The following is a 13,014-nucleotide window of genomic DNA, read 5'->3' on the forward strand; positions in this document are numbered from 1 at the left end:
TACAAATACATAAATCACTAAATGTAGCAATGCAGGTCAATAAGACCATTTTAAAGAAAAGCAAACAAAACACCAGGGCTCTTCTCCAGAGGGATAGAATTCAAGGCCAGAGAAGTTATGTTAAACTTGAATAGAGCCTTGCTTAGACCACATTTGGAATACTGTAAACTGTTCTTGTTTCCATATTCAAAAAGGACAAAGTGGCACTGGAGAAGGTGCAAAAAAAGATTCTCCAGAATGGGGTACCAGAACTGAATGAATATACTTGTCAAGAAAGACTGAAGAAACTGGGATTCTGTTCTGAGAGAAGGGTGATCTCATAGAGGACCTTTTAAATTATGAAAGAATTTGATAGGGTAGGTGTAGAGATGATATTTCCATTTGCAAGAGAGAGATTGGAACTAAGGGACATAAATAAGTTAGTCATCCAGGGAATGGTGAAAATGTGGAACTGGCTACCAGAAAGAGCAGTTGAGGTGAATAGTACAGATGTGTTTCAGGGGAAGCTAAATAAACATGAGCGAGGAAAGATTAGATGGTTATGCTGATAGGGTAAGGTGGCAGGAGGTTCTTGTGGAGCATCAACACTGGCATAAACCAATTGGACTGAAGGGTTATTTGTGCTATAAAAATACTTTATAACATGCGTAATTGTATTTTAAAGTATTACTTTTAGTTTCTGGGCACCCAATTTCTAAGTCAGTTAGAAAGATACTTGCACATTTAAAATAATTTGCCTTGTTTAAGATTTACCTCAAGGGTAAGGTAAATAGATTCTTTAATTTTTAGTATAAGGGATTATTTGGAAGTATTGTAGCAATGTCTGTGTCTGGGTTCAAAGCTTTATCCTACCAAATTAGTTTGTCAATGTGCTGTACTTTGATTACATTTGGCAGCTGTATGACTGAACCAGCGGCAACTTGTCCTGTCTTTTCATTAGGTTAAACGCCTCTTTGACAAGGAGATAGTGAAGAAAATCTTGAATAATTTGGACACCCATGATGTGGATCACTCCGACAAGTTTACGGTCGCCTTGGGTGATGGCTCTGTCATGGTCACCTCCACTGTTTTTGGGCTCAGTAGCTCTAAACCAAGATTAGGTTGGGAGGGCACACCTCAACTGGCCATAGGACTGAAATCCCAGTCTGTAAATGGGGCTGTAGAGAAGGAGCCTGTTCTGTGCAATGGTCCAGTCCCTACTAATGCTGTTGATGGTCAGAGCCAGTTGGAACAAAGAGTGAAAGTAGGAAACTTGAAGGATATGGGCCTGTCTCCAGTGATACTAGGTGAAGACTTACTGGAAAGTAGCCAGACTCTGAAGCTGCAGTTTGCAGAACAGGATGCAGATGACGAAGGTGCTGAAGATACTGATGAAACCAGCTCGATTTCTTCTTCTGCAAGTTCAACTGCATCATCACAAAGTGGGGGACAGGGGCGTAAAAAAAGTATCCCACTTTCTATAAAAAGTTTGAAGAAGAAACACAAGAAGAAAAAAAACAAACCCTCCAGAGAATTCAAACCAGGTGACAGGTAAGATATTGAGCTCTCACAGAGAGAAACTGTAGCTTAAATGCTACTGGTTACAGATTGAAGGTCAGCCTTGTTTTTTTGTAGGGCTACACTAGTGCACACACATCAAACATCACCCATGCTGTAGCCCACAGGAAGTCGAGACCAGGAATAATCTTCAGGAGACACAGGGTTAGAGGTTGGAAGATAATTGAATAAATGCATGTAGAAGTTTTGTTTATGTTTGTTCATTTTTATTCCCATATTTATAATGGGATCGACCTACAAACTTGCACTGTAATTCCACCTCCCACCTGTGGTGGTGATGTAGTGTATCCATTAGGTGTGTGCAGTTACCAGCTTACATTATAAATTCCATGTTAAGGAAAAAGTTGACATGAGATAAGTGCAGACATGGACTGTTTGCCTTACTTGTCACTTAGTTATTTCTATAAGCACATTCGAGATATGAGAGGAGGTGGTGGCGTGGTGGTATTGCTACCACAGCAATAAATATCCCACTACAGCAATAAAGATCTGGAATTAAAGTATAATGATGACCATGAAACCAGTGTTTTTTGTCATAAAAATCCATCAGTTCACTAATTCCCTTTAGGGAAGGAAATCTGCTTTCGTTATCTGGTCTGGCCTACATGTGACTCCACATCCACAGCAATGTGGTTGACTCTTAAATTAGGGACAGTCAATAAACACTGGCCTAGCCAGCAATGACCACATCCCATCAATAAATAAAAAAAAAGAGACAGAGGATAGGGTCAAAGTAGGATAGGGTCAAAGTAAGCCATTTTAATACCTTGAGGACACAATTTTCAACTGGGGAAGAAAAGCAGAGTTTGAGCTAATTTTTTTCTGCCTTTGAGAACTGGATACTTGATCAAAAACCCTGAGAATGTTGAGCTGTTCACAGGTATCTGCAGCTGGCTGTTATTAGTTGCAATTATTTGAAAAGTTCTACAGTCTGAGCAGCAGAAGATTTACAATAGGTACCTGTATGCAGAGGGAAAAAAGTTAACTAGAGCCTCTTCCATGCTCACTAGTTATTTTTCTTAGTACTATTTGAAAGAAGAAAACAGGCCTCTGAGGTGTAAAGTCGTTTACCAGGAATGCAGGATCTTTACTCAAAGCTGCCAAACCTCCTTTCTTTGAAAAAGCTAGTGAGTTTTTTTAAGAATTCATTCACGGGATGTGAGCTTTGCTGGCTGGGCCAGCATTTAGTGCCCATCCCTAGTTACCCTTGAGAAGGTGGTGGTGAGCTGCCTTCTTGACCCGCTGCAGTCCCTGTGGTGTAGGTACACCCACAGTGCTGTTAGGGAGGGAGTTCCAGGATTTTGACCCAGCGACAGTGAAGGAACGGTGATATATTTCCAAGTCAGGATAGTGAGCGACTTGGAGAGAAACTTCCAGGTGGTTGTGTCCCCATCTATCTGCTGCCCTTGTCCTACTAGATGGTAGTGGTGGTGGGTTTGGAAAGTGCTGTCTAAGGGGCCTTGGTGAATAATCCAGTGAAATGTCTTGAAAGGTTTTGGTAGTTGGAAGTTGGTTAGTGGTGTTCCACATAGTTCTAATGAAACTTACTTGTATAAATTAATAATTTTGATATGGAACTAGAAGGAGTGGTGTCCAAGTTTTCAGGTGATATTAAAATAGGAGGCACGTTAAATAATTGAGGACCAGAGAAAGGTGCAAAGGAGCATTAAGATGGTGAATTGGGCAAAAAAGACATAGAATTCAATGTCAGTAAATCTGAGGTGCTTTAAAAAGTAAATAAGATTATTGTCATGAATAGTTGGGTGATATGGGGGAGCAGAGGAGTTTGGGGGTTCTGGTTTACAGAGCATCTAAGCAGCACTTCAAGTGGATAAGGCTATAAAATGCTGATGAAATACTGGGCTTTATGATGAGTGGTATAGAGTATAACAGTTGAATTGCAATGGCCAATCTATATAGTAAGACCACAATTAGAGAATTGTGTGCAGCATTGAGCACCAAGTTTTAGGAAGGATGTTGAAGCTTTAGAGGACAGCAAAGATTAACTAGGGTGTTGTCTAGTACAAGAAAACACTGAAGCAAAACTTTGGAAAGCCAGCTATTTTCTTGGACTAGTCGAGAGTAGGGTTGATTTTGGAGAGGTGTTGACGTTGCTGTGTGGATGGGATAGGTTGGAGCTCAGATTTCAGTGGTTGAAGTTCACGACAAGGAGCAGGAGAGGCACTTGTAACACAGGGTTTTGAGGATTTGCAATATGTTACTGGAGGTAATGACTGAATCAGAGACCAGGTCATTGTTTTAGAATCAGTTGGATATATGTTCAGAAGATCTTGAGTGGGTTTCATTGTGCAAGTAAGAAAATCCTAGATTTACAACAGGAAAGCCTTCATTTGTTCGGCTGGTAAATGGCTAGGTTGACACCCGGCAGGGCAAATGTATCAGTAGTGAGATAGGTTGAGGGTGATGAAGGAAACCTACTGAAATTGGAATCAGTGGATGCACATCTGTGAAGTGGGGGTTTGGGAAGAGAATTTGATGTGGGTTTGTTTTGAGTTTCACGCACTTGCCTCTATGGAGTTACAGATTGTTTTACAAAGAGTTGGGATGGACTCAATGGGCCGAATGGCTGTCTTCTGTGCCATAATGACTCTGACCTCAGGTGCTGGGTAAGCACTATTGCAGCAGTGCAGTAATGGATGGACTTGAATGTTTTGTCATGCTTTTGAGCCTTGGTCAATAGGAGCAGGAATATTTGTAGCCTCTTGCAAGGAAGTGGGACACAGGAAAATAGTATCTTTGGGCTTTTTGGTGTGAGGATGAGTAGTTGGATAAGCTGAAGAGGGTATGTATGGGAAGGAGGTTTTCAGTTTTTGGGATCAGGGTTGGGAAAGGAGATTTTAGTTCAGATTTTAAAGGCTTAAGTTGAGGACAGGTTGTATAAACTTGGCTAGTATTCACCTGAGTTTAGGAGAATGAGGGGTGATTTAATTGATGTTTAAAAGGATTATATTTTTTCAAATTCATAAAATTTGTGCATGTACATGAAGTATGAGAGAGAGAGGTAACGAGCTGGGCTTTTCTCTTCCATTAGGCAATTACCTGCGCCTACTACTCCCGTTTTGAAGTCGGAGACTTTGGATGGTTCTGACGCTTAGCAAAGTAGTTACCCAGAAAAAATTATGTTTAAAACCAGTTATAGTACCTTGGTAACTAGGGTTCTGACACCTCTCCCCAACCCATCCTCCCTACTTAACCTTCTCTCTTGTCTGGGACTTTTCAACTTGCATGTTTACAGCAGCTAGTGCCCTAAAACGCGTGTGTGGCTTCACTTTCCGCTGACACTGCTTCACTGCACATGTGTGGCTTCACTTCCCGCTGACACTGCTGCACTGCACATGTGTGGCTTCACTTCCCGCTGACACTGCTGCACTGCACATGTGTGGCTTCACTTTCCGCTGACACTGCTTCACTGCACATGTGTGGCTTCACTTCCCGCTGACACTGCTGCACTGCACATGTGTGGCTTCACTTCCCGCTGACACTGCCGCACTGCACATGTGTGGCTTCACTTCCCGCTGACACTGCTGCACTGCACATGTGTGGCTTCACTTTCTGCTGACACTGCTGCACTGCACATGTGTGGCTTCACTTCCCGCTGACACTGCTGCACTGCACATGTGTGGCTTCACTTCCCGCTGACACTGCTGCACTGCACATGTGTGGCTTCACTTTCCGCTGACACTGCTGCACTGCACATGTGTGGCTTCACTTCCCGCTGACACTGCTGCACTGCACATGAGGCCTCCTGGAGCAACAGTTCTGCATATTTCTCAAGCCTGGGTCAGGAGTCCAGGCGAGAAATATGCAGCTTCAGGCCAAGGTAAGTATAAAGGAGCACAGTGGCAATCCAAAGGTGATTGCCACTCCATGGAACTCTTTCAGCAGGTTATTCACTCGAACTCCACTGCTTTAACCAACCCTGCCATTGCTGCACAGCTTCTTGACTTCATGAAATCCTTCAGGGTAGCAAACTTTGCATCTTGGAACCAGCTGCTGTATCCCAACCAGCTGTTCTGTGGCCCAGCATCCTTTGCTAAGTGTGCTGTTGTAATGTTGTTTCAGCATAACCAAGCAAATAAAATACAGCTCTTGTCTCTAACAGCCTCAAGGTGCAGCCCCCTTGCTCCTTAATTATGGACCCATTCTGGGCTCAGTTGTTAATTTGCTGCTTATTTTTCCTTGTTTATGGCAACTAAGATCTATGTATCAAAACTTACTGATGTCAGCCTCTTGCTCTCAACTTGGGGTTCTTGTTAACTCTACTATCCATTGTGTAAATTTGAGAATTGGTCCATTCCAAATTCTAATTTTCATCTTCTCCTAGAATTGCTGTGGAGATTCTGAAAACCAGCACCAGTGTGGATGTGATGTGGCAGGATGGTACAGTAGAGAAAAATATTCGATCCAATGACTTGCTGCCAGTTCATCACGTGGATAATAATGAGTTCTGTCCTGGAGACTTTGTGCTGGATAAACGTGGTAAGTGTGAAGAAGTGGAATATGAGACCTCATTCTTACAAATGATGGGTAAATAAATGGATAAAAACAATCACCTCCAGGACCGAATAGCTGTCCATGTGGTTGTTATAGAATTTCTTCCTCAGGTGTGGATTCCAGCCTCACTACAGAATTGAGGGAGTCAAAAAGGAGTTTTAAAGTATTCTTTGTCCTGTTAACATTTTTTTCTGCTTTTGCCTCACCCAGGAGATTAGATGGCTGTGGATATAAGAAGGTAGGCAGGGAGTGCTTAGCCATGATGATCAAACCATCCTGGTATGGGGTAGACTTGATGGAACAACTGGACTTTGCCACCTATCATTTTTATATGTTTGTACCAGACTGTAAATGAGTACACTTCAGAAGTGACTCATGAGGTGTGCAATATTGAGATACCCTTATTCATCCAAGTTAAAGTGACCAAACTTGACCAAGCCATATAGTGACTGGTGTAGTGTCAGCCTAAGCTTTGCCTCGTGTTGGCTGAAACAATGGATTTCATGTTGGGATTTTTTTTAACTTCTAAGCTAATGTGCAAAGGTACCCCCACCAGGTGTCCTACTGAGGCAAACAGATCAAGAAGCTTCCAGATTCAGTTCCTGATGTCTGCTGGTTTTATTAATCTCTGGTTGGGATTTGAAGTGTGGCAATTAGTTTCTACCTGTCCTCTTGTTCCTTGTAGTTGTCCTGCTGGGCATTCATTCTGTAGGTTTAACCAGCATTTGGCTGTGGTGCCATTGCCGAGGGAACTATAATTCCAGCAAATTACAATCTTCAAGAAGGGCGGAGGAATGTTAAGATTCAAAGATATTTTAAGAAAAGGAGTGCTAGAGACTAGGATGTCATCCAAACTGAGTTAACTCCTTTTTTTCTCTTCCTTTCCACCCCACTCCGCACTTTGCTTCCATCTTTTTCTTTCTCCTCCCTTCTGTGTTCTTACATTAAAGCCAAGAAACTATGCTTAACCAATATATAACAATTCAGTCCCAGCAGTGTTGTGTCCAATTCTGGGCCCCACACCTTAGGAAAGACATGAAGACTTTGAAGAAGATACAGAATAGATTTGTTAGAATGGTTCCAGGGGTAAGGATTATAGTTATATGGGCAGACTGGAGAAGCTGTGCTTAATCTCAGAGCAGAGAAGGATAAGAGCAGATTTGTTACTGGTATTTAAAATCGTGATGGGTTTAGATAGTGTACATGTCGAGAAACAGTTTTCAGTGGCTGAATGGTCAATAGTCAGGGCACAGATTTAAGGTGATTGACCAAAGGAACAGAGGAGTGTGGGGGCAAGGGCAAAACATTTTATTTTGGTTAGGGTTTGTCATGTGCAGCCTGATGAGGTAATGTGCACAGTTTCAGCTGTGGTTTTCAAAAGGAATTGGATAAAAATTTAAGAGAAAAAAATACATGGATATATGGAAAGAAATGGGAAGTGGGACTAACTTAATTGCTGTTTGGAAGAGCTGGCGCACACGCTGTGGGCCAGATGGACTTCTATCCTGTACTATTCTGTGATTCCCTCTCCCTCTTTTCATTTGCTATATTGGAACTTTGGATCCTTTCAGCGATAAATCATTAAGTGTGGAGTTTGGGAACCATGCATGCAAAATTTGTGAAAGTGGAAACTGAAAATTGTTAAAAATTTTTAGTTACATGGCTCCTACTAATTGAGAATCAAATAGATGAGCATTTCCAGATTCCAATGCTGGCAGTTCATATCAGCTATTGTGATTTATAAATGGCAGATAGTTTCATAACTTACCGGACAGATATCTGTATACGGAACAGTTATACAAGTGATGGTCCATGGCTCACATGTCCCCAAGCCCTGAAAATCTCCAGTTCGGTTGCATAGGATTACATAAATGCAGCACAGAAATGGGCCACTTGGCCTAATGAGTCTGTGCCAATGTTTATGCTCCACTTGAGCTCCATCCACCTTTTCTCATCTAAATCTACTGTCATAATCATCGATTCCCTTCTCCCTCAAATGCTGTCTAGCTTCCCCTTAAGTACATTTGTATTATTCATTTCAACTACTCCCTGAGGTAGCCAGCTCCACATTCTCACTACTCCTTATGAGTGAAGAATTTTCTTTTGAATTAACTATTGGATTTCTTGGTGACTGTCTTACATTGATGGCCTCCAGCTATGCTCTTCCTCACAAGAGCAAACATGCTTTCTCCATCCCCTCTATCAAAATTTTTCATTATTTTAAATACTTCGATTATGTCACTCCAGAGCCTTTTTCTGAGAGAAAAAGAGACCCAGCCCGTGGAGCCTTTCCTGATGTGTATACCCACACATTTCTGGTATCATCCTTGTAAATCTTCTCTGCACCCTCTCTAGTATGTCTCTATATTTTTATAATGTAACCAGCACTGCACAGACTACTGAGTGTGGTCTAACCAAGGTTCGATACGAGTTTAGCATAACTTCCTTACTTTTCAGTTCTATCCTTCTAGGAAAGCCTGTTGCTTGTTTGTTCTATTTATGGCCTTGGTAATCAGCATTACAATTTTCAAATGATATATTTGCACTCCCAGATCCCAGACCCTTGACCCTATTGATACTTGCACTTTCCAAGTAATAAGTGATGACCTATTCTTCCTATCGAAATGTGCAACCTTATTTATCTGTGTTGAACTGTATTTGCCAGTTGTTTGCCCATTTTGCAATATTATTAATATCCTATAATTTGTTGCAGTCTTCCTCAGTATTGACCAACACTCCCAATTTGATGTCACCCACAAATTTAAAAATTATGTGTTTGATTCCAGAATCCAAATCGTTGATGTAAACTGAACATCAGTTGGCCCAGCACTGACCCTTGTGGAAGACCACTTCCCACCATCTATCACTCTGAATAACTACCCTTTACTCCCATTCTCTGCTTACTGTCTTGACGCCACCTAGCAATGCATTCTGTCACGTCCCCTGACTCCACATTTCTGTCTTTTCTGTTAGTCTATTATGGGGCACCTTATTTTTTTTCATTTACAGGATGTCGGCTTCGTTAGCTAGGCCAGCATTTATTGCCCATCCCTAATTGCCCTTGAGAAGGTGGTGGTGAGCTGCCTCCTTGAGCCGCTGCAGTCCATGTGGTGTAGGTACACCCACAGCGCTGTTAGGGAGGGAATTCCAGGATTTTGACCCAGCGACAGTGAAGGAACGGTGATATATTTCCAAGTCAGGATGGTGAGTGACTTGGAGGGGAACTCCCAGGTGGTGCTGTTCCCATGTATGTGTTGCCCTGGTCCTTCTAGATGGTAGTGGTCATGGGTTTGGAAGGTGCTGTCTGAGGAGCCTTGGTGAGTTTCTGCAGTGCATCTTGTAGATGGTATACACACTGTTGTTACTGTGCATCGGTGTTGGAGGGAGTGAATGTGGATGTGGTGCCAATCAAATGGGCTGCTTTTGTCCTGGATGGTGTCAAGCTTTCAAGCTTCTTGTGTTGCTTGAGTTGTACTCATCCAGCCAAGTGGAAAGTATTCCCTCACACTCCTGATTTGTACCATGCAGATGGTGGACAGGCTTTGGGGATTCAAGAGATGAGTTACTCGCTGCTGGATTCCTAGCCTGTGACCTGCTCTTGTGGCCTCAGTATTTATATAGCTAGTCCAATTCAGTTTCTGGTCAATGGTAACCCCAAGATGTTGAAAGTGGGGGAATTCAGTGATGGTAATGCCATTGAATGTCAAGGGGAGATGGTTAGATTCTCTCTTGTTGGAGATGGTCATTACCTGACACTTGTGTGGTGTGAATGTTACTTGCCACTTGTCAGCCCAAGTCTGGATATTGTCCAGGTCTTGCTGCATTTGAACATGGACTGCTTCAATATCTGAGGAGTTGTGAATGGTGCTGAACATTGTGCAATCATCAGCAAACATCCCCACTCCTGATCTTATGATGGAAGGAAGGTCATTGATGAAGCAGCTGAAGATGGTTGGGCCTAGGACACTACCCTGAGGAACTCCTGCAGTGATGTCCTGGAAATGAGATGAACAACCACAACCATCTTCCTTTGTGCTGGGTATGACTCCAACCAGTGGAGAGATTTCCCCCTGATTCCCATTGACTCCAGTTTTGCTAGTGCTCCCTGCTGCCACACTCAGTCAAATGCTGCCTTGATGTCAAGGACAGTCACTCTCACCTCATCTTGGGAGTTCTGCACTTTTGTCCATGTTTGAACCAAGGCTGTAATGAGGTCAGAAGCTGAGTGACCCTGGCGGAACCCAAACTGTTCCTCGGTTGGCGGGTTATTGCTAAGCAAGTGCCACTTGATGGCACTGTTGATGATCCCTTCCATTACTTTACTGATGATCAAGAGTAGACTGATGGGGTGGTATTTGGCTGGGTTGGATTTGCCTTGCTTCTTGTGTACAGGACACACCTGGACAATTTTCCACATAGCCAGGAAAGGATTGAGTGTAATGTATCGATGACTGACAATGTAAGCCATGTGGGGCAGCAAACTGAGGAGATTGCAAAGAAGCTTAAAAGGCATAGAGGCAGGATAAGAGAGTGGGCAAGAATGTGGTAGACAAAATACAATGTGGTGAAGCCTGAAGTTATCCACTTAGGAAAAGTAAAAAAGCAGAACGTTTCTTTTAAAATAGTGGGAGTCTGAGAAATGCTGTAGTTGTACTAGAACAGCTTGACTAGGGGTGCGGCAATTTCTGGAGCACAAATCTTCAGTACTATTGCCGAAATATTGTCAGGGCCCGTAGTCTTTGCAGTGCCTTCAGCTGCTTCTTGATATCACATGGAGTGATTGAATTGGCTGAAGGCAGGCAGCTGTGATGCTGGGGACCTCTGGAGGAAGCTGAGATGGATCATCCCTTTAGTACTTCTGGCTGAATGCCTTTTGAAAATACAGACTATTTTGTATTACCATTGTCTACTCTCGCTGCTGCCACCTCAAAAAATTCAATAACGTTGGGTCAAGCAAGATTTTCCCTGATGAAATCTATGCTGCCTATGCATTATTATATTTCTCATATCTAGATGCTCTTCTATTCTCTCCTTTTAGTAGGGATTCCATTATTTATCCTGCCCCAATGTTAAGCTGACGGGTCTATGATTTCCTAGACATATTCTGTTCCCTTCCTTAAATATAGGGATTATGTTAGCTTTTGAAATGCTGATGGATAAATATTGGCCAGGACACTGGGGATAACTCCCCACCTTCTTTCAAAGTAATGTCATGGGATCTCTAACATCCAGCTGAGAGCTCTGTTTAACTTCCCTTCCGAAAGACGGCACCTCTGGAGGCGCAAAGCTCCTTGGTACTTGGTTTTTTGCTCAAGTCCTGGAGTAGAACTTGAAACCCAGAACCAGGACTCAAAAGGTGCGAATGCCTATCAACTAAGCCATGATTGACATATGAAAACATCATAGAAGAGACAAGCAAACTTGCAGACTGGATGTGTAAATGGAAAAATAATTTCTGTGTAGATATCAGCAACGCCTTTTGACAAGTCATCTAGTCCTTCAAAAATGTTTAAATGAGGTGGAGGCACAAAATCATTAAAACAGCAATTCAAATTAACTAAGCTATAAAAAGTGCAACGAAGCACTGGGGTGAATTTCTAAAATAATGGAATTGGGAAAAAAGAAATTATGTTAAACCTACAAAGAATTTTGGTTAGACCACAGTAGGAGCACTTAGTGCAATTTTGGTCTCTATTTTATAAACAGAGTATAGAGACACTGGAGAAAATGCAAAAGAGATTCCAGGGATAACAGCTGAGAGGGTGAGCTTCTCAGGATGGGAGAACACTGACGCGTGACTTTAATAGGGCACATGTAAAAATGATTCCTCTTGTGAGCAAATCTAAAATTTGGGTTCATAACTATAAGACAGTCATTAATACAATGGGGAAACACCTGAGAAATTGAGTCTGGAGGTAATAAATAGAGAGGAACTTTGGCAGTTGTGATTGGGTAAGAGTAGAGATGGCCAATATAATCGATCAATTTAATCACTAGTATTGGTGAACATGGCAGTCATTTTGCAAACAGCAAAGTGATGAATGACTAGCTAATTTATTGTAGTCATGCTGGTTGATTTTTCCAAAACAGCTGGAGAACTTCTAATTTTATAGGCATGGCCCCGGCGCTTGGTTACAAACTGTATAAAAGGCTGTGTCTTGCTGTGAATTACTGTTTTCTTATGCTGTTGGCCTATTCTAAATACTGCATTCTGCCACTTAGAAGTTGGGGTAATGAAATAATTTCCTGTGGGGCAAAAATACAAAATTATCTCTGATCTGCAAGTTGAATTTTGCTCTGAATACTAGAAATAAAACAATTTTCGCTTACTACTTTGCTACTTTTGTTTTTCCTGTTTTGCGTGAACTCACTGTTTCCTATAAGCTCAAGGTCCTCAGGATGTCGGTGTGTATGGAGTTGTACAGTCTGTTGACCATATTGGGCGGACATGCTCAGTGAAGTGGTTCAAACCAAAGGCAAATGGCACTGAGATTGAGGTGAGGAACTTGTGAAGTACTGATAACGCAACTGCACGTTTTCCCACTTGTTCTTGACTATTGGATATTGATTAACTATTAAGATACCTATAAAATAATATTAAGATACCCATAGGATTAAAGACTTGAGGATGCTGATACTTTTAGAACTCTAGGTAGTGATAACAGATGTTGCAGATAGAGAGATGGAGCTTGGAGTCTTTTTTACTCTTTCATGGGATGTGGGCTTCAGTGGCGAGGCCAGCTTTTGTTGCCCATCTCTAATCGCCCTTAACAATGAGTGGCTTGTCAAGTTATTTGAGGCACAGTGAAGAGTCAGTCATATTGCTATGGGTTTGAAGTCGCACGTAGGCCAGACCAGGTAAAGGTGGCATATTTCCTTCCCTACAAGGACATTAGTGAACCAGATAGGTTTTTTAAACAATCGGTGATAATTTCATGGTCA

General features: G+C 42.1%; 1 protein-coding gene across 3 annotated transcripts in view; it reads left to right on the top strand.

Moving 5' to 3' along the window:
• Positions 1-13,014, top strand: part of LOC121293733 ((E3-independent) E2 ubiquitin-conjugating enzyme UBE2O) — a 130,410-nt gene that overhangs the window by 60,683 nt on the left and 56,713 nt on the right. For all 3 annotated transcript variants that reach the window (XM_041216964.1, XM_041216965.1, XM_041216966.1), the window contains 3 exons: positions 941-1,530; positions 5,903-6,057; positions 12,457-12,569. In XM_041216964.1, coding sequence (XP_041072898.1) covers positions 941-1,530; positions 5,903-6,057; positions 12,457-12,569 — 858 coding nt within the window. The remainder of the gene's footprint in view (positions 1-940; positions 1,531-5,902; positions 6,058-12,456; positions 12,570-13,014) is intronic.

This window comes from Carcharodon carcharias, chromosome 22 (genome assembly GCF_017639515.1).
Source record: "Carcharodon carcharias isolate sCarCar2 chromosome 22, sCarCar2.pri, whole genome shotgun sequence".
In the NCBI taxonomy this organism is placed as follows: Eukaryota; Metazoa; Chordata; class Chondrichthyes; order Lamniformes; family Lamnidae; genus Carcharodon; species Carcharodon carcharias.